The 22,388-nt window shown below is 34.1% G+C and overlaps 1 protein-coding gene across 8 annotated transcripts in view; it reads left to right on the forward strand.

The window, feature by feature from the left end:
* The window catches only part of NBEA (neurobeachin), a 602,800-nt gene that overhangs the window by 350,036 nt on the left and 230,376 nt on the right, over nucleotides 1–22,388 (forward strand). For all 8 annotated transcript variants that reach the window (XM_036831611.1, XM_036831614.1, XM_036831612.1 and 5 more), the window contains one exon: nucleotides 13,769–13,893. In XM_036831611.1, coding sequence (XP_036687506.1) covers nucleotides 13,769–13,893 — 125 coding nt within the window. The remainder of the gene's footprint in view (nucleotides 1–13,768; nucleotides 13,894–22,388) is intronic.

Genomic DNA, 22,388 nt, shown 5'->3' on the forward strand with positions numbered 1-22,388 from the left:
TCAGTGCACAATAACCTTTCTTCTTCTGTATTTTACCATTTCTAGTCTGGAATTTGTAGACTGGAAAGTTCCCTGGGAATGTTTGGATGGGATTCAAACTATGGAATGCTTGATATAATCACAAATCTCACTGAAACAAAATTCATTTATCCATTCATTTATTTATGGAGCACTCCAATGTTAGAATAAAAGGAGAAAATCACTATAAAATCAATGTTATTAGAGTTAGAAACTTTAGGGTTATAGTTTTTCAGTGTGGCTGTAGCACAGGGTCCATACCTCTTCTTTCCTCCTTCACCTGGTACATCCTTCTTTATTCTTTAAAGGCTTATTTCTAGCATCATGTCTCCCTGACCTCTCCAGGCGAATTCATAAGTCTTTCTTGTTTGCCCTCAAAGCACTTTATTCAAACATCACTCACCACATTATATTGTAATTGTTTGTATCTTGTCCTCATCTTCTCAAGTAGAAAATACTCCTTACTAATCTTTATTGGCCTAACTCCTAACACAGGTACTAGAGGATAGTAGTCACTGAAAACAGGTCCTATAATAGAGGTTATTTCTAAGGACTGGGGTACAGCAGTGATCAAGACAGAAGAGGTCTCTGCCCTCATGAGCAAGTGGGAGGTTGCATGAGTGAGCTAACATACTGATCAGCCCCTGGCTTATAGTACCTAATGGTTTTAGGTTTTTTTTAACTTCTTTATCCTTTTTTTTTTTTTTTTTTTTTGGCTGCGTTGGCTCTTCATTGCTGCACGCAGGCTTTCTCTAGTTGCGGCGAGTGGGGGCTTCTCTTCATTGCGGTGCACGGGCTTCTCATTGTGGTGGCTTCTCTTGTTGCAGAGCACAGGCTCTAGGCACGCAGGCTTCAGTAGTTGTGGCACGTGGGCTCAGTAGTTGTGGCTTGTGGGCTCTAGAGTGCAGGCTCAGTAGTTGTGGCACACGGGCTTAGTTGCTCCGCAGCATGTGGGATCTTCCCGGACCAGGGATTGAACCCATGTCCCCTGTGTTGGCAGGCAGATTCTTAACCACTGTGCCACCAGGGAAGTCCTACCTAATAGTTTTAAATGAAAAAATCACCACATCCCTGACAACATATTCCGAAGTATGATCCAAGGGCTGTCAATAAGTGTTACTTGAGTAAAGTATTACATGGTCAAATGAGTTTGGGATGTTGAGTTGGGATGTTGAATTAAAGAAAATTAAACAGTTTTGTTTAATGCAGATTTCCACTTGCATAGGAAACTCTTCACTAGAGCCCTGTTTAGGGGCTTTGTTAATTGAGTTTTTCTATATGGGACAGTATTCTAAAACATTTTTTAATAGTCTTTACCTCTGTCTTGAGGCAATTGTAAGAGAAAAGTTTTTTGGTATTTTGCAAAGGGTTATTGCCATCTTTAAATAGTTCATTAATCAATCATATCTATCTATTGCTTTAGAAAGAATATGGTTTTTGGGAAGACAGAGGTCATTTATTATCAGCTAAACTGTATATCACTTTATCCTCATTATTTATATTTAGATTCAAAAAAACTTCCGTTGAAGGTCAAATCAATATATATGGATTGGTGAATTTTGAGCTGTGTGCTGAGTTTTCTAGTCATGTCTTTATGTCATTGTTTTAAGCATATAAGCTGTCTTTATGTAAAAGAGGAAATATGAAATTGATTAAATACTGAGTAACAACTGTCCATCTGTAATAAAAGGATGTGTATACCTGCAGAACAAATCTTTTATTGGTATGTCCTAATTAGTATCAAATTTACATGAACTATTTAAATTTTGAAAGTTGAGTCAAAATAAAAGTAAAAGTTTATGCAAGAAACTTATCTAAATTGGGAAAATAGTTTAAAGCCTCTCAAAAAGTGAATAAGAAAAAATTTTAAATATTACATTTTAATAGAAAACTTAATTTAAATGTAATTCTAATAAATGAGGCATGAATATTGAGGTGAATACTTAAATATACTTAAATTATATAAGCACATGTGTTATGCTACCCTTTGGAAAAACACTTTATACCTGAACACTAAAAATGAATTCAAAATTAAATGTTGTTTTAAAATAATGACAGAATTATTCCTCTATTGTGAGTACAGGTTTTTAAAATATTTATGTACATTAATGAGAATTAGGGGTAAATATATCATGAAAGGTTTTCTGTATTCATGCTCAAGTAGTGGGTGTTTTCCTTTCTTGTCTGTTAGTGTAACAAATATAAATCAGGGAAGGAAATTTACTTTGAAAAACGGTTTTATATTTTTGACTGATATTTATTGGGAAAAAAAAGTAGAGGGGGTGTAGGATTTGGTTGTTTTCTGAATGGACAAAATTGAGTGTCAACAGAGTTAAGAGCTTTTGTAAATAGAAAGTTAATTGTGAAACAAGTAAGCATACTTTTTCAATTAATTTAAAATAAATGTGTTAGATAACTTGTTTTGGACAGAAACATTTTTCTTTGGCATGCCTCACAAATAACAGAAAGAATCAAATACAAATGGACCAGCTTGCATTTGATCACTGAAATGATCGTGTAGCCTAAAGCAAACTTCACAAAGGCTCATGAAATTGTCTCCATGTTCCTAATTTGCTGTTGTATTTTCCTATTTGGGTTAAATATGATACTGGCAAATCATTCCTTCTACAAAGGCATGATAAGCTACTAAGAAAGTGATACTTTTAGTTCCATTGTCAGTAGTTTGATAACTACTTCCACCCCACTTAGTGTGTATTAGTGTAAAAGCTGAAAAGGCCATATATGGTTTTGTTAAAATTCATTAGCATGTTTAGTAATTAGTAGCCTTGCTCTGCCTTTCAAGACTTGTCTCTGTCATAGTTTTGTTTTAAAAGTTAAATCTAATTTTATTACATGAAAACACCATGAGAGAGCAATTAAATTAACAAATATTATTGCATACCTGTTTGCAAACTGTTCTAAGTACTGTGGAGTTGCAAAGCTGCGTAAGACAAATACCCTGATCACTAGTTTATAATCTAGTAAGAGAGTCAAAGTGTAAATGCATGATTAAATGAACAGTTGAGATCTACCAGAATATAAACAAATGTTTAATTGCCAAATTTATAAGCAAGGATGTTTTAGAGGGAAGACTGGCATGTGATACAGAACAAACATAGAAACATCGCAGAGTAATACACAATTAATTGCTAATTGGATAAGCATAAACATTTTAATGAGAGGAACAGCACATAACTAGGAATGAACAGCACAAGTTTGGGGGACAATCTGAGAGGATTAGAGGTTCTAAATAATGCAATAAGGGTGATGATACTGGAAAGAGGGGCACTCCACGGACCCTGCAGAGCAGGCTAAAAGATTTACTTCTGCGTATCTGTCACTGCAGTTAAATGTTGCATTAAAAAATGTTAGACCTTTCAAAAATATATCTGAATTTCTGGAAAACTTCTTGTTTTAGTTTGATAGAAATACAAAACTGTATACACTTAAATTTGTATAACAGCTGATATAACTACCATTTATTGGTGGACTTGTAGCAAGCACTGAACGAAGAGCATTAATGAGAACTACTACTCCTGTGTGGATAAAAAAACTAATACTCAGACAGGTTGTCATTTACATAGTGAGTGTCAGGGCTGGGATTTGAACCTTTTTCTAACTATGCTGCCTCCTGCTGCTGCTGCTGACTTCTGTGTACCATGCATTGGGCTGAACACTCTAAATACATTCCTTACAACAATTCTATAAAGTAGGTTTTATTTATCCCCATTTTGTAAATGAAGTAACTGAGGTTTAGAGAAGGCAACAGTGAAAATCATAAACTTAATTTTAAATAATACCAGGCAGGCATGTATCAATAAAGGTTATATAACTAATAAGATACATTTTATATGAAATATTTTATGCTATTTAAAAAACATTTACTTTGCAGTAATAGATATAATTTTAAAGATAATTGAAAATTGTACTCTGTAGCATAAGGATATTCCTCAAAGTTAAGCAAATCCTTTCCTGTGATTTCTTATAGTGATCAATTTCTGAAGTCTTATGGGGAAGAATTTTTAATTATAATTTCTAAAAATAATTAAGCCTATTCACCACAGCAGTAATTATTAGGATGAAAGAATATCTACTTTCGTCAAGTGGGATAGAATTGCTGTATAGAATTAAGTGTTTCACAAGGAATTTTACAATTTTCCTAATTAAGATAAAAGTAATTATTGCTGCCCTAAGACTGCTTAAATTGAGACTAGCTCTACTGGAAAGGAAAAAGTTTAAAAAAGAGTGTAGCTATTCACTAAAAAGCTTTGTATGTTGCTGCCCAAAAGTAAATAAATAAATAAAGCCTGAGCCAGAAGAGTAGTTGGTTAAAGATGCAAAGACAAAGAGTGAAAATGCAATTCAACATTTGCTAATCTGGTGGGTCATAGAGAGCTCATTGAATAAAGTTCTTTTTTTTTTTTTCTTCTTGGAAACTATTTCTCTTCTCTACTTTCCAGCCCTGCCTCCTTATTTAATTGTTCATGATGTTGGAGCCACTACTTTTTTTCAAATGTTAATAAAGTAAAAGAGTTTAAGAAGTGAAAGTTATAAAAATGAAGATGTCTGGTAAACTGTTTTATCATTAAAATCTTTCCATTTTTTGGAACCAAACCTTTTCTTATCCCACCAGGCAACCTCATTAGTAAATGTAACTGTTACAAGAAAGGAGTTAGTGGAATTCTTGTTGGGAGGCTCTTCCTCTTCAGCTCTAGATTAAGGAAAGTTCAAGAACCAACTCTACTGCTCTGTCTGGATACTCAGCTCCTAAATTTGTTCCTCCTCCTTTAGCGGAGATTCAGAATTTACAAACATGGTAAATAAGTATTTTGTAAGAATTGAGCCCAGTTTCCTGCACAACACACAATAGCTGCTCTGGTGTCTTGCAGTAGCGTATAGAACCTGACCAGATGCTTAGGGGATTATTTTTCTCATCTATCATTTTCACATGGAAAACTATCCCTTAAATACTATAAAACCACTGTATTCCTTACAATACCAGAAAACCAGGCTCATAGGGAGTGGTGGTGCACCCAAAAAGCAAAAGGAGTCACCTAAATATTTTTGGTCCCCAGAAAACTGCTTTCTGTAAGAAAAGAGAAGAAAAGAAAAAGAAAATTAAAGAATCAAACAAAACATCCAGTACTCTATTAGGAGAGTTTTCATTCTGCAACAATAAATAAAAAAGAAATATAAGCCCTCAGATATGATTATTTTAAGGACGCAATGATTTTTTTCTTGAATGATTTGCTCTGCCCTTTATCAAATAGGCATTTGTCTGCCTTCAAACTTACAGTATAAATATATCTCTCTTTAAAATTACTGGACAACATCAACATGGCTTTTCAAAGGTCACCTTAAGTAAACTAAGAATCTTCCTGTGTAGTATATTTTATTCTGCAAGGCTTTACTCTTCATGCACTGTGACTAAGGTTATACTATTATACTTTAACCAAATGATATTACCTTTTCCTTTTTTTGATAAAAAAAGGAAATTAGGAGCAAATGTGATGCAAAGAAGTGCAATGGATTGCTGCTGCAGTAAACAGTACAAGGGGAAAGGAAGGGAGAAGGTAGCATAAGCTACACATGGGACCATCCAGAGAGAACAGAAACATTAGCAGAAAGTTAGATCACAACTTGGGTCAAAATAAGAAACCTGTAATGGAAACAAAATTTTAGACAAAAAGTTTACTTTCCTACCCACTTTCTTTTTCATGCCTTTAAGATGTTTGATTTGGCTGCTAACAAAACTTTTCTCACTATTAAGTATGGCTTGTGCAATCTAACACACACTTTAATAATATTCACTATTTTTTCATCTAAAGCGTCATTATAGTTCATTGGAAACCTAGTTTAATTCACATACGTTCATCAATCACTATCTCCCTCTCTGTGAATCCAAAATGTTTCATAAAGTTTCTCAAGAATCATCATTCACAGTAACTACTCCCCACTGATATGCATGGGAATAAAGGATATAGACAGACAGCTGTAACGCGTCCCCAGTGGTGTGTTTGGAATCCTATCTTTCCTTCCAGGTTCAGTAATACAGGGAGAGAGAACAAACTAGCCTGACTTGGAAAGACTGGACTGAAGACTAGGATTTGGCTTTGTGAACTATGACTTTACAGTGTCAGGATGTGAGAGTACACTTTTCAAAGACAGGAAGAATGCATTTCTCAGGAGCTTCACAATCAATTTGTAATTAAATTATCAGATATAATACACGACCTTAGGTCAGAGAGGATGTAAGTGTGTCAGAGAAAGGAGACTGAAAGAAGTGCTTAGTAATACATAAGAGAGTCAGAACAGTATTAATGGCTTAAGACATATGTCAAATGTATATGTGTAGATATATCCTTTAGATGAGAGTGCATGTACACACACACACACACACACACACACTTACAGCATTGAGGTAATATATGTTACTAGGAATTGACTAAATAGCCCACAAGACATGTTAATAAAAGGCTGATGATTTTTCTTATGAAGAACTAAGAGTGCCAATAAATACAGTTTGTTTTGCCAACATACTTTGTAATCATGTTTCATTAGCATACTCACACTTGTTTACTTGTACATTCACTTATGCAGTAAGTTGGTTCCCCATTTTTATTAAAGAGAGTATCTCATCTGTTTCCTTCTTAACACTTACAAAAAATTAACTATAAGTTTATTTATTTAAATTATGAAATAGACTGAAAGCTGCACAAAAGCACGAATCAAGTCAGTTTATTCATCTATGGATGTCTAGTACTTAGCCTATCCCTGGCTCTTAGGTGTTCAATAAATATTTGTTGACTAAAGGAATGAACATATGCAATATACACAGAGCATTCTACCTACTTCACAAGTATCATTTTTCATTCAGAATAATTAGTTCTGGTTATAAAGAAGTGGGAAACAGCTGTGCTGGTGCTTTAAGTGTAATATCCTCAAGATATTTTGTTTCCTTGGTTGCTCTCTTTACAGTTAGATGCAGTGTGGCGTGAGCTAGAAAGTCAGCCAGCCTGAGGACAGATACTTCTTCTGCCACCTACTGGTTGCTTAATCTTGGGCACATCACTTAGCCTTCCTGTGTCTCCATTTCTTAATTTGTAAAATGAGTTCACTTACCTTAAAGGGAATTTATGAAGAGTAAACGACTTAATACATGTGCAATGCTTAGAAAAGTACCTGGAATACAATAATCTCTCAGTAAATATTGGTCCTTCTGTAAGTATTATTATTCTAGGAACTTACTCAATTCTGGGGTTAGATTTACTACAGTGACATGGGAACTTCAAATCTCAGAAGTTCAACACAAGAAAAGTTTATTTCTCACTCATACTACATGTTCCGCGTGGAACCACAGGGAAGCTCTGCTCCTCGAAGTCACTCAGAGATGCAAAATGATGGAGACTCCACATCAGTGCTTATTTTCTTCATTCCTACAGTGGAGGGAAGGGAACATGGCAAATTTTCATTGGCTCTTAAAACTTTTGTCTGGAAGTGACTCACCTTTCACATTTTATTAGCTGAGGAAAGTCACATGAGCATGCCTTATTTCAAAACAGATTGAGGAGTGTAATCTACAGTGTCCAGAGGAGGAGAGGATAACAATTTTTAACTATTAGTCTCTCATTTAGCATTTGTGTTTTTGGTCGTTCTTGGTAGGATTAGAAGTCATGCACAGAAGTCTTGACCTCAGTGATCACCACCAGTTCTTTAGCCAAGCAGGGATTCGAGTTCTTACTGAATTTTGTGTGTATGTTTAGCAAGATATTCCTTTGTTCCTTTCACTCTTTTCTCTATTCCACTGGATAGTTTTTGTTATCAAATATCAAGTAACCAATTAACAGTTCAATTATGCTTTACCAGGTAAATTCAGTTTTCCCTCCAGCTTATGAAGGTGATTGATTCCTGGGAGGGGAGGAGGGATCCCTTTTAAGAAAATTAAGTGCATTCTCGTAAGTCTAAAATATAACTATCAAAAATTTCATGGAGGAAAATTATGATTTCCTGAACCCTATTTATGCTAAAATAACACCAAATTCTAATTAATGAACACCATTACATCAATAGTAACATTAATTATCATAATACAACCTAACTGGGAATCTTCCCTTCATTAGTTACTGGCTCTTTACCTCCTCTTTTCTAGCAATTATGTACTATACTTGTAAAATCACACTCCTGAACAAAACATATATATGATGCTCAGTGTTTCTGTAATTCAGTCATGAAAGGCAAAAACATAGCTGTAAGGACCAAAATAAATAAATAGTGGGAAATAATACATATGATATCACATTCATCCTCCCAGGTGACATCATTAGAGGTATCACATATGAGATTATCACTGCTAAAAACTTGCAAATCCAAGCAGAATTTCAGTGCAGCACGACTACCTGCACCACCATGGGGATGATGGCACAGTGGCTTCTGTATGTGTCCACCTGGATGCTCTCCAAGTGCAGGAAATCTAAGTTAGCCCTCCGTCAAGAAGAGAAGTGCTTGTCAACCTAACTTAAGGTATTAAAAGAACCTCTTAGAGTACTCAAAATATACTGACCGAAATAGGCATATCGCAGAGTAAAAATTTTTGATTGTGCTTACAAATTATTAATAACAATCACATCTAGAGTTAAAACTTATTAGAGTAGTCTCTATTGTTATCTTTTCTCCTGGAATGCCTCACATATTACAAAAGAATATGGCAAAGTGTATCTTATTATGTTGAAATATTAAATAGGTGGAGTGGTAGAGGAGCGATTTAGTTAAAGGGTCAATAATATATATTAAATTTCAGTGGGAAAGCAGAGTGAAGAACGTGTGAGTGAGAATAAAAGGAAAGGAATATATCTTATTATACATATTGTGCTGTTATATCTTCAGCCCCAAGAGCATTGCCTAACACAGGATAAGTACTCAGTAAATATCTTTTTGAATGGAAACATTGAAGGCAGGAGAGAAGGAAATAAGTGAGTATCCATTTTAATGAATGATACTGTTTAATGTTATTGAGAGTTGAAAGCACAACTCTCAGTACCTATCATTATTTTATCTATACTCAGTTCCACTATCTTTAAACTGTAAATAGAAAAACAAGCATGGTTTGAAAGAAACAAAGTTTTTTTTTTTTAAGAGTTTATGTCTGTTCAAATATTGAAAACCCCAAATATTATCAAAGACTGAACTCTCAGTAATATTAGGTTAATTTCCGCAAAGAAAATGGGGGAAATACTAGAAGAACAAATCAGAGAACAAATATCTAAATTTTCCCAATCCTTGCTTCCCTCAAAACAAAAAAAAAGAGAGAGAGGATAATGGATTTTAGATTTTAGAAAACTACAGATGAAAATTTTTCATTGTTGTGGTCTATTCAGATCCTCTGCCCACTTTTTCATCAGGTTGTTTGGTGTTTTTGTTGTTGTTTTTGAGTTTTATGAGTTCTTTATACATTTTGGATATTATATTGTTTATCAGATATATTGTTTGCTAATATTTTTTTCTCATTTGGTAGGTTGTCTTTTCATTTTACTGATTTTTTTCTCTGCAGAAGCTTTTTAGTTTTATATAATCCCACTTGTTTATTTTATTTTTGTTGCCTTTGCTTTCGGTGTCAAATCCAAAAAAATCATTGCCAAGACAAATGTCAAGGAGCTTACTGCCTGTGTTTCCTTCTAAGAGTTTTGTGGTTTCAGGTCTTATGTTTTAAAGTCTTTGACCCATTTTTAGTTGAGTTTCATGTATGGTGTAAGACTGATCTAGTTTTATTCTTTTGCATGTGACTGTTCAGTTTCCCCAACACCATTTTTTGAAGAGACTCTCCTTTCCCCATTGTATATTCTTGGCTCCTTTGCCGTAAATATCATAAATATGTGGGTTTATTTCTGGGCTCTCTATTCTGTTTCATTAAGTTGTGTGTCTGTTTTTATGTCAATATCATACTGTCTTGATAACTATAGCCGTGTAATATAGTTTGAAATCAGGGAGCGTGATGCCACAGCTTTGCTCTTCTCTCCCAAAATTGCTTTGTCTCTTTGGGCCTTTTGTGGTTCCATACAAAGTTTAGGATTCTTCGACTATAGCCGTGTAATATAGTTTGAAATCAGGGAGCGTGATGCCACAGCTTTGCTCTTCTCTCCCAAAATTGCTTTGTCTCTTTGGGCCTTTTGTGGTTCCATACAAAGTTTAGGATTCTTCGTTCTATATCTGTGAAAAATGCCATTGGAATTTTGATGGAGATTGTATTGAATCTGTAGATTGCTTTGGGTAGCATGTGCATTTTAACAATATCAATTCTTTCGATCCATGAGCAAGGACTATATTTCCACTTTTTTATGTCTTCTTCAATTTCTTTCTTCAGTGTCTTAGTTTTCATTGTACAGGGCTTTCGCCTCTTTACTCCTAGGTATTCTTTTTGATACAGTTGTAAATGTATCAAATTTCTCTGTTAGTTAATTAGCTATAGTGATTTTTTGCACATGTCTTTGTATAGCTTTTTCAGTGGTTGCTCTAATTATTACATCATATCTACGTAGCTCATCACAGTCTACTGGTGGTGTCATTTTACCAGCCCAAGTGAAGTATAGAAACTTTACCTCCTTTACATTCCTTTACCCTCCCTCATCTATATTTGTCTTGACTATTACCTTTACCCACAATTAGAACCACATCAGACAGTGTTATAATTTTTGCTTCAACAGCAAAACATAATTAACAGAACTCAAGAGGAAAAGGAAATCCTATTATATTTACTTATACTTTGCTTATGTCCTTTCTTCCTTCCTGATGTTCCAATGTTCCCTCTTTTATTGCTTCCCTTATGTTTACATGATTGCTATTAGCCATTTTTTTAGACTAGCTCTGAGGCTGACAAAGCTTTTTCATCATCTGAAAATATTTTCATTTCTCCTTTATTCCTAAAGGATATTTTCACTCGTTATAGGATTCTGGGTTGACAGTTCTTTTAGCACATAACAAAACTTTTACACTTCCTCTGGCCACCATAGCTTTGAATGTGAAATATGCTGTCATGGTTCCTGGTATGACAAGTAATTTTGAGATTGAAACCTGGATTTTTTTTTTTTAATTTTCTGAGATATTTTTATCTCATTTAAATCTTCTATTTTAGTTGACTTTTCTCTGACATTACTCCACCAGGACAAGTGGGGCGCACTGCCTCTTCACTGCCTGGTGGAGATAGAAATCTAGGTTCCCCACTTCCCTTCCGCTGACATCCAGGGAGTGGGTGTCTCCTCATGATGGCTTGGCAGGGGTGGGAGTTCCAGCTCCGCACGTGGTATCCACTGATGGGGGTGGCCTTATTGCTGTTGGTTAGTAGTAAAAGTCCTGACTCTCTACTGTGTCTCCTCCCGACCCACCCCAGTGGGAAGAGAGAAGGATGCCTCATTACTGACCACAGGGTGTGGGAATCCAGGCTCTCCATATGGTCTCCAGTGACTCCTTGAGGGTGGGATACCTTGTCATCAGCCAGCAGAGATGAAAGTCCTGGCTCCCTATATGACCTTCTCTGATACCACCCCAGTTTGGATGTTAGGGCGCCTCATTACAGCATCATGAGGCTTCAGGTCTAGGCTCCCCACTCATCCTTTGCTCGTGTGTGTGGGGGGAATGAGAGGCATAGTTTTTCTGTGGTGTTTGGCTGGAGCAAATAATTGTCTAAAAGTTTCCTGTCTTCCTAGGATGCCCTTTTCCTGGTCTTTTGGCTAGAGAAACATGCTTTTCTTGGGGCTTTTTTTTTTTTTGTCTGTACCCGTTGGCCTATCTGGGTTGCTAGCCTCTTTGCCTCCAAATCTAGGGTATATGAGACAAAAAGATAACCCAGGGACTCACCACTTTGTTGTTCCTTGGGCCCTGTGGCCCTTAGCCCGTCTGCCTTCTGCCCCCCACATTTCAGAGTTTTGTTATGTTTGTTTTATATGTAGCATATAAGTTTTTTTTTTAGTTGTTCTTGATGGGAGGAATAGAAGAAAGTATGTCTGTGGTCAGAAATTTGAGAAAACATTAGATCTCAGGTCTCTCCTAGTGAATTCAGTTACTTAATTTTAACATACTTTTAAGGAAAATCATTATAGCAAGATTTTAGCATTTTCTTCTTTAAACTACTAGGAGTAATCTGTATTTGTAGGGATAGAAATTATCCTATTTTAAATTAATGACAGGTGCTCTACTCATAATAATTAATCACCAGGTAATCATTATTTTGACAGAAAAATAAAATTATAATTATAATGTTTAGAAAAACAAGTATCTTAAATTATACTTTAAATGATTATAATTTTAATGTTCTTTTTGTATATCCCTTATATTGATATGTTCTTTTACAATTAAGTTATAGAAAACAAAATTAAATAGCCATAAAATCTAAAATTTTTTCAAAAGTAAATTATTCTCAATGACTATACTTCTCTGTAGATTTTCAAAGTAAAAAAAATTGTTTTAATTAATTCATTGAATATTTATTAGAATCATAGTATGTGCCAGACGTTGTGCTAGAGAGATAATGATGAGCAAAATATATAGTTTCCATCTTAATCAAACACAGTGTTCTTCTACAGTAAAATATCAAAATAAAAACTGAAATCAAATCTTCTATGAATGCATTTTATATGTTTTTATGAATAGTGCTGCTCAAGAAAATTAGAATATTATCTTTTGAGTATATTATTGCAGATTATTCCAGATACCATACAGAGAAAAACAGACTTCTCAAGCAGTAGCATTTATCACTAATGTTTATTAAAATTAAATTGAAAACAAAAATGATACCATGAAATGTTCCATTGGTATACAACGAACATATTTCAGTAGTTTCTGAAATATCTCGTAGATTTTTAATATTGTTTAAAGTGTAACATAGTTTAGACAGTGTTACCAATGATGGCCATGGCTGTTAATGGTTTATATTAACTGAAAGCTGTAAAATCATCCAAGGACTCTGTTAGCATTAGAATAATAATTTACCAAGACAATTACCACATACTGGCATTTTTTTACAGCTCTAATTCAGTATTATTAATAATGGATAAAATTGCACTTTTCTCATGTTGCTGTGGGCAGTAGGGAATTATTTCAATGAATATTTCAGCACATTATTTTAATCATTCTTCCACCAAATCCAAGTGGGCAATATTTTATAGTTCTTAATTCAGTGTACTAAGAAACCATGGTCATTAAATTGCGAACTATTTGTAGTGAGGTCTATCCTGTGATTTACAAGCCTTGTTAAAAACAGTGTAAAAGAATGCAAACTGTGCCATTAATACTTGTAATTTGATGCTGCATTTGTTACTAAACTCCCAGTGATTAATGTTTTCAGTAGAAGGAAGAACATTGTAAAGAAAGCAGAGCTGAATGTTATAATGTCTAAAATATGAGAATGTTACTATTTTAAGTTTTGTTCATTTGTAGAGGAAACATATGTATATAAACACAGTTGTAAAACATAAATATCTCAAAAGTTATCTTAATTTTCCAATGAGACCAAAGAAATAAAGATTTCATTGTATTAGTTATTAATTTAAAAGAGTTAAATTTACCATAGTTTATAATATGTAATGCCATTCATGTTCTTGATGAATAGAGAAAATATTTCATCCTTATAAAAAGAAAATGTGCAAAGCTTTTAAAATTTATTGTGTAAGCAGTCTGTGAATTTATATAACTTGAAAAAATGTATTTCCAGTTATACATCATTATTAATAGTTATTATTGTTTTTTATCTTCCCATTCTTAGCCAATTGCACGATTTCTGGCGTTTGGATTACTGGGAAGATGATCTTCGTCGAAGGAGACGGTTTGTCCGTAACGCATTTGGCTCCACTCATGCTGAAGCATTGCTCAAAGCTGCAATTGAGTATGGTGAGTACCAGCGCCTCTTACACAAAAATACTCCTGGATGTGAGGTGACTCTTTGTGGTTGATAATTCTTTTTTTTCGCTAACATTTAAAATTCTCCATGTTATAAGCCAAAAATGTTATGTTCTACTTTATCCTTCAGCATCGTTTAAGTTATACTTAATCAACCCAATATTTCTCCCACTTGATGTATGTTAGACTCTTCAGCTTCTTTGTAATAGATTAGAAGACTCTACATAGTTGGTTATTACCCAGCATCCTTCTCATAGAGCCTAAAACAAGAGTAAAATCATTGTCCTTTTCAGCGTCTTTCAAACTTTGATCTTTCAAACTTTTTCACCCAAAGTGGGAAAAAAAATGTACTACTGTAAGTGTGTATTCAGATTTATATATTTTTATGTATAATTTGTATGTGTATGTGTGTATATATACATATGTATACTGTGTGAATATAAATATATACATGAAATATATAGACAAATATGTGTACTGTTATGTATATACATATACACATGCACATACTTGTGTATTTAACTGAAACAAATGTCTTATTGATAATCTCATTATATGGCATTCTCTATTTTAACCCTATTCTATTCTGTTATTTTCAGTTTAATAAATAAATCATGCCTCAGTATGCCCATTAGTTTCCCAGCCCTCCAATGGATTGCAAATAAAGTTTGAAAAAGACCATCCAACATTAAAGATATCCACTATCACACTACAGTAGAACTGCACCCTAAGTTGTCCTTTATAAAATGTACAATGAATAGTAAATATCTAAATATTTTTTGTAATTAAATGAAAATGCTGCTACTTTAGATTGCTGTCCACCAAGAAGTATGTATAGGGCTATTCTCTCTGTTCACCTATTTTTTTTTTAATTAATTTATTTAATTTATTTATTTTTGGCTGTGTTGGGTCTTTGTTGCTGCGTGCAGGCTTCCTCTAGTTGCGGTGAGCGGGGGCTACTCTTCTCATTGCGGTGGGCTTCTCATTGCGGTGGCTTCTCTTGCTGCAGAGCACGGGCTCTAGGCGTCCGGGCTTCAGGAGTTGTGGCTTGCAGGCTCTAGAGCACAGGCTCAGTAGTTGTGGCTCACGGGCTTAGTTGCTCTGCAGCATGTGGGATATTCCCGGACCAGGGCTCGAACCTGTGTGCCCTGCATTGGCAGGCAGATTCTTAACTACTGCACCACCAGGGAAGCCCAGTTCACCTATTTTTAAATGCTCTAAAAAGTTTAAGTTTGATTGATCATATAATTTTATAAACCATATACACTCAGAAAATAACGTTATTGAACACTGTCCATATATTTTTGTTATTGACTACTTTTGTTCTCACAATCACTTGGGTTTTTATTATTTTAATTTTTATTTATTTGAGAGTAATAAGTGAGCCATATGTTTTAAAATTTACCATAATATGTAACACAGATTGCCATTCATGTTCTTGATGGATTGAACAGGGAAAATATTTAATCCCAATAGAAAGAAAATGTGCACAACTTTTAAAATTTATTATGTAACTAGTCTGTGAATTGGTATTACTAAGACTGGAAACACAAATAAATATGTGAGGATTTCATATGAAACATACCTAAGATAAAGTTAAAAAGTAACTTTATACAGTAAAAGTAACTACAGGAGAGGATAGGATATGCTTTAAAAAAATTATAGTTGACTTGTACTGTAGGGGATTTCTTTAATCAACTCAAAAAAAATCACCTAAGGATTCTAGCACCTAAGGATTTAGCACCGACTTAAAATGAGTTATTATCTTTATGTTCTACAGAAGAGATTCTTAGAAATATCTACTTAAAGTGGCATGCTTTATATTATGAACTTAAAATTTTTAAACTTCATTTCATGTTCCCAACCATTTAGGCTTTTTCATCAATTCATCTTGAATTCATCTCATTTGAAATTAGAAACATCTAAAGACAACTTGTAACAGGGGTTGGGCTAGAGTGGTATTATTAGTGACACTGTGTTGCCAATACCTTAATTATATAGGATTCATTTTATACTGCATTCAGTGTTCTACAGGTTGCTTTTAGAAAGGGTCTGTTAGAAAAATATTTCTTTTGGTTCTCTATAAAAATGGATGCCTTATTTTGTATGTTCAATTTGTAAAATGTCTTTATTATTAAACCAGTGTCAAAGCTTATAAGAAACAAACTTAAAAATTTTTTACATTGACTTTTTTTAAGACTGACTGTCATGTCATGTTTTAGTAACATAGTAACCACTGTTAATGAACCTAAATTAAAAAATAATATTCTGAGTTTGAAACAGATGAAAGATGTAGGTGATAGTAAACATCCTCTGTGTGTAGTATGAACGTATTTTAAAATATGTAGTGGTTTATGAATTTGAAATAGTGGATCATCAGCAGTATTCTGAACCTGTTATCCCTCCTGAGTTGGGTTCTTTGATAAAAGGAAAGTAGGGTATGTTTTTATTTTATACATATCTAGAACAAAGACCACACGTATGCCATAAAATATTCAGGACATCTACATGGTACCCGTGCCAGATTTACTTCGTGGTCATTCTCGGGGTTAAGGTCGGGTAGTGGAAGACAAAAGAGAACAGAAACAATTCTACCTCCAAAAACAATTCTAGAGCACACCTCTTTGACTTCACATTTGTGAACTTCTAGAAGTGGGTAGAGAGTACGGAGTAAAATATGGAGGGTGTGAAGAGGTGAGTGGAAAGTACTCCCTGGAGTGATCTGTACATAGAAGTAGAAGGAGGAATTACAAACTGCCAAGAGAAAAACATAATATTGTATCTTCTTCCAAACTCTTAATGTGCCTTCTAACCTATGTTTAAAGTATTTCTTCCGAAGAATAGGAAGTAAATGTCAGTAATTATTACAAAGCACTTTATCCAATGAAAATAGATGTTGAAAGACTTAATTGAAAACATATTTTGTATATTTTAGAGAAAGGCTTTTATATGCACATATTGCCAGAACATTCATGTAAAACTAACAGAACTCAGCCCATCATCTGGTCACTCTGCCTGCCATTAAACATTTAAATGTGTTTTAAGTACCTTAAAGTCTGGCAGTGTATAGACTAACATCCGAAAGATTTAATGTTTTGGTTTGTGTAGGCATAGATAAAGGGTATATTTATAGCACAAACCTACTAATTTTGAGAGAATTTCTAGGACAAATTGAAATTCAATTTATTCCTTCCTCTTTATTAAATAATTAAAGTATTTCAAATTCTATCTTGAAAGTTAAACATTAAATGCACCGAAACTCTGCAGTAATCTATGGTCAAAATTTTTTTTCTATTCATCTACATTGTGGCAACAAAATTGTTTTAGGAACAGAGGAATATTTTATGAATGGAACTTTCAGTATGGCTAGAAGTATTTGAATCAGTGATCAAAGTTTTCAGAATTTTAACCAAGTTGTACAAGCTGAGGGAATAACCTAAAATTACTTAAATAGGGAATATTTACATGGCCATCAAAGCAATCCCTGAGATTTGATCACTGGTCATGTCTCTCTGTTCCTGTAGTACACTATGTTTCAAGAATGTGAGCCTATATTAATATATTGTAATAGAAGTGAAACTGAATTTGCAAACTTAATGTTTTAACAAAAATGTTTTGAATCACTTGACTTCTCCTTTAATTCAAACAGTTTAGCTTAAATTATAGTTAAACTTTCATGTGATGGGCAGAAACATTTAGCTGTAATTTAAATTTCATGACATTCTATTTAGGCAATTTATTTGGAGCCACAAAACAAATATATTAACAATACTTTCTTTTAAATGAGCAAATAATCAGAATTGGATATATTTCCAAGGAGACAAAAAGGACAATTATTGTATTTCATATTTACTTTGAAAAGCTTTCACTTCCATTTCATTATTAAAACTTTTGGTTGACCTTTTTCAGTTGGAAAACATCCTTAACACTGATGGAGTTTTTCATGCTTCTTAGTAATACTAATGAGTTGAATAATTTATGAGGTTGTCATGTGCAAAAGATTTGGTGTGATTTGATATACTTTCAGCCTCTGGTGTTGGAATGTGATTAATAAAAACCTAGAGGCATGTAATTTTTTTTGCTGGTGTTTAATGCTCTAATTTCATATGTATTGAATGTGTTTATTGGGTGTTTTCTGATAGTAAAATCTCATACAAGTACAAATTTAATTGATTACCAGGAATTTTACAGACCATAGCAATGGAAGAATATAAGGAAAATATTTTAAACTATAAATTCATCTTCTGATCTGCAGGGCTTTCTTCTTCAGGGCAAATTAGCTCATAAGGAAATGATTGAAAAAGGAGGGTTTTGTATATTGTTTGTATGTTTAAATAAAACCTAAACTAGACAAATTTTGGTCCATTTCTGGTGCTGAAAGATTATGCCGTCAAAGAACAGTTAAAATCTTAATAAGTTTGGTTGTCTTTGTTGATTGTCAATTACCATGTAGGACTCTGTTTCCTTTCCATGAAATTATAGTGGAGCAATGTTTCATCAAAGCCTAAGATCTCAAGCTCCATGTCTGCGATCAAAGCCATCATCCTAAATAGGTCTGATCAGGCGTCGCAGAGGAGGGCAGGCTGCTTTAGCCAGAGGAAAAAAAACATGGAGCAAAGATGACAAAATTAATCATTCATTTCTTTGGCAATAAATAATAAGATATGCTGAGAACTGCAAATGAGAACATCCTTAGGTTCCTCGGAGATGTATCTGCTTAACACCCGATTTATCTAAGCTTGTGAAACCATCAAGATATGACCTTGATGAATAAAAAGCAGCTCTGTAATTAATCTGGAATTAAATTAGTTTTGATGGTGTATGCATGGCTACTGTAAGGTGCTACTTGCAGTCATCAAGAAATAAGAAAACACCGAGAATAAAAAATACTAGTGCAGCTATATACAGTTGTTGAGACAGGAGCTTCAAATTATCTGACTTCATTTTTTCTGACTTCAGTTTTTTGAAGAGTTTACATTTATAATAGTTGGTAAAGGTGATTTGATTTTTTTACCTAGTGGTCTGTTGTTTGTACCATGTAGTCTCTAGCAATCATCTTCTTATTGTTCATTGATATGTCCATTTTAGTTGGTGTATTATTAATTAAATCTTCATATCTGGAATGAAATAGATGATCTGATTATTGTTAAAATAATTTATTGAAAAGTTAATGATGTAAATTTTTTACAAGTGAGAGAAAGACATACATGGAGTCATCTTTCAGCTCTTTTTGATGCCAGTGTCATATTTTAATACAGTCTTATCTTCACCCTATGGTTTTATAGTCTCTTAAAATAATTTAAATGGATTATATAAATGCTGACTTATAAAATATGCTTATAAAACACATTTTAAAGTTTTTGTGTAACAGCATTTTCATATCAGCAAAGGTTTTAACAACTCCCCTGTTTTTATGTGAAGCTTCAGATGGAAGGCTTTAAACTGATTCAGAGGAATCAAGTGGCTTCATTAATTTAAAAGCATTTATTGAATATCTTCTACATGCCATGCATGCACTAAATGTTGAATGCAGAGGCTGAGGCAACAGTTTCTGCCTTCTCACAGCACATAGTTTAGTGCAGTGCGTCTCAACAGGTGTGGAAGTCAGTGTGTGCTACTGGCACCTAAAGGGTAGAGACCAAGAATTCTGCTAAAATACCTGACCATTCACTGGGCAGCTCCCCAGAATGACGACCAAAATCTAGCCCAAAACATCAGTAGTACCAAGGCTGAAAAATCCTGGTCTAGTGGAAAGAAATAAGCAGTTCTCGTAGAGGGAGGTGTTACTTCATAGAGGAACACAGGGAAGGTGACTTAACGCTGGACCTATCGGGTTGGAGTCCGCTTCACAGAAATAATTACTTATGAACTGACTTGAGAGAAGATTAGGAATTTACCAGGTGAGCAGGGAAGAGCAGAGTTAATAACAGAAATTTCCAAGACATGGAGGCATAAAAGACCCTAACTTACTTCTTTGAATGGCCTCAATATTTTGCACTTGGTAATAGGTCACCTTGTAAAGTTATCAGAAAGTATTTTGATTTTAAGTATTTTATATTCGGAGATAAAAGAAAAACCACTTGAGGACAGGAATCATATCTTTCACCTATTCCATTTAAAGCATCCACATTAATACAATTTTATGTACTTAGTTGCTGTCTTTTATTTAATTGATAATTCATTCATTTCAAGGTACATACACAGTATTTTAACCACATTCATTCATCCTTTTCAATAACAGCATTGAAGTATGATAGTCTATGGAATAGGTCTATAAGGACAGTATTTTCAAGTTCTGAAATATGTTTTTTATGTCTGTACTTTATTTCCAGTTAGAGCATCAAAAACCACTAAAGATAAGGAGCTGACAAAATTATATTAATAGATCTATTGCTCAGTGGCATGGAACTGCTCATAATCTTGCTTATATTTTTAGACTAATTTTTATAAAGTGTACATAGAATTACATTTATAAATAATTAAAGTACAGTATGATGGATATTTTCATCAAGGTGTATTAAAAATGCTATGCAAACTCAGTGAAGAGGGCTGGCTAACTGAAGAAATAAATTTTAGCTAAACTTGAAAGGATAAATGGAGATCTACCCAAGACAGTAAGTGAGGTGGTGGTAACATGGAGGAAGGGACCACACAACATGATGTGTCCAGGGAATGAAAATGGTGCTGCTTGATGGAACACAAGATAGTGTACAAAGATGAGCTGAAAAGGCTGCTTGGAACTATACTGTGAAGGGATCTGTCAATAGACAAAGCTATTAAAGGATTTTTATTTGGGAAAATGACAGACTATAGAAATTAAGTGGCATGCTAACTAATAAATGGTAGATAGAGCAAAATCTCAATCTAAATACCGTGATTTTCCTATACAGTGTGTTGCTGTAGATAAATTTGGAATTTTCCCAAGTGCGTGAGCATTATTGAACCTCCCCTCTCTAAAAGTTTACCTGCTAAATTTTGGCCCACTCATACAGCCTGTCATCCACAGAGATTTATCAGTACAGGTGAACTTAGAGTCGTTCACAGACTGTGCATTCAATGTCATTTATAAAAACATAATTTAAAATGTCTTTATTGTTTTTAAAAGTGCTTTTGATAACCTATACCAGCACTATCTCTTAGCTATCCCATTTTTTAATAATTAAAGAGAAATTCCTGTTAATTACATCTTCCTTCCATGTCTCTGAACCAGTTGCTTATCTATCCAAAACATCTCCTACCCCCCATTTCTCAGAGTTTTAAAGTAAATTTTCCACACTGCATTTTGTGGCAGGCTTAGAAAAGAAACACCAAGCATCATTCCCCAGGTTAATGCCATCCACTGCCAGGGGACGTCTCCCCACCCTTTCAGCCCTCATTCAAGCTGTCCAGTTCATCTTTTCTTTCATTCCAAGAGTGCCAAGACTTCCTTCCTTCCATTCTGCTACTCATCGGCCATCTACCCCTCTTGACTCACAATGAAAGGTTTCTTTCCTTTGTTCGTTTTCCCCTCCCTCCCTCCCTTCCTTCCTTCCCTCCTTCCTTCCTTCCATCCTTCCTTCCTTCCTTTCACCTTCCCTCCCATCCTTCCTTCCTGAAAAGAAACATAGTCATTGTGGAAAATCTAGAAAACACAAAAAAAATTTAAAGAAGGGGGAAAAGTCACTCATAGACAGCCATCAAGATAGCTGCCTTTACCATTTTGATGTATTTATTCCTGCTGGTCTTTTTCTAAGCATACTTTAACATAGGGACCAAACACTATGCTATGTACTCAAACAGTCACGAAGATGAATAATGCATTATCTCTGCTCTTTATGATATTTAGAGGGTTCCAAACTAGCCCAAGTTTTCTATATGTTTTAGCACTTTTTCCACAAGTAAAGTGTGCCATGTGATTTTCAATGTAATGAAATCCTATTTAAAATATTTTAAAATCACCCTAACTTAATGGCTAATCAAAATCCTACCACATAATATTCTCCTACCACAGAGATTCTACATTTATCATCATGTATATTTTTAAAATATGGCTTATCAAATTTCCTTTAAAAAGCATAGAATGCAGTTTTCTACATTCACTCCATTAAGAAGATTATTAAGTTAGCATTTCATACTTATATAATGCTGTACTTAAATTCAATAATATTTTCTTGTACCTTTTTTAATTGCATTTTTACTGTTTAAAAATGCTATTTATGAATATCCCCTTTGTTGGTCTGCTCTAAGAAATATTGCTTATATATGAATATTTTGAATTAGGAATAAATGAAATTCCATTTTTGCTGTCAGAACCAAATTGTAAAAATGCATTGCATGTCTTTGAAAATCAGTATACTCTATTAGCAGGCCTGTCAATATAAAAAGTGCATTCCCTTTCCACCTCTTGTTCTAATAACCTTTTCTGTGTTACTCTGAGGCAGTTCACATAATCAGAGTATATTGTCAGCTTACTGGAGTTGGGGAAGCATGAAATGAAAATCACGTTA

Source organism: Balaenoptera musculus, chromosome 18 (assembly GCF_009873245.2).
Source record: "Balaenoptera musculus isolate JJ_BM4_2016_0621 chromosome 18, mBalMus1.pri.v3, whole genome shotgun sequence".
Classification (NCBI taxonomy): domain Eukaryota; kingdom Metazoa; phylum Chordata; class Mammalia; order Artiodactyla; family Balaenopteridae; genus Balaenoptera; species Balaenoptera musculus.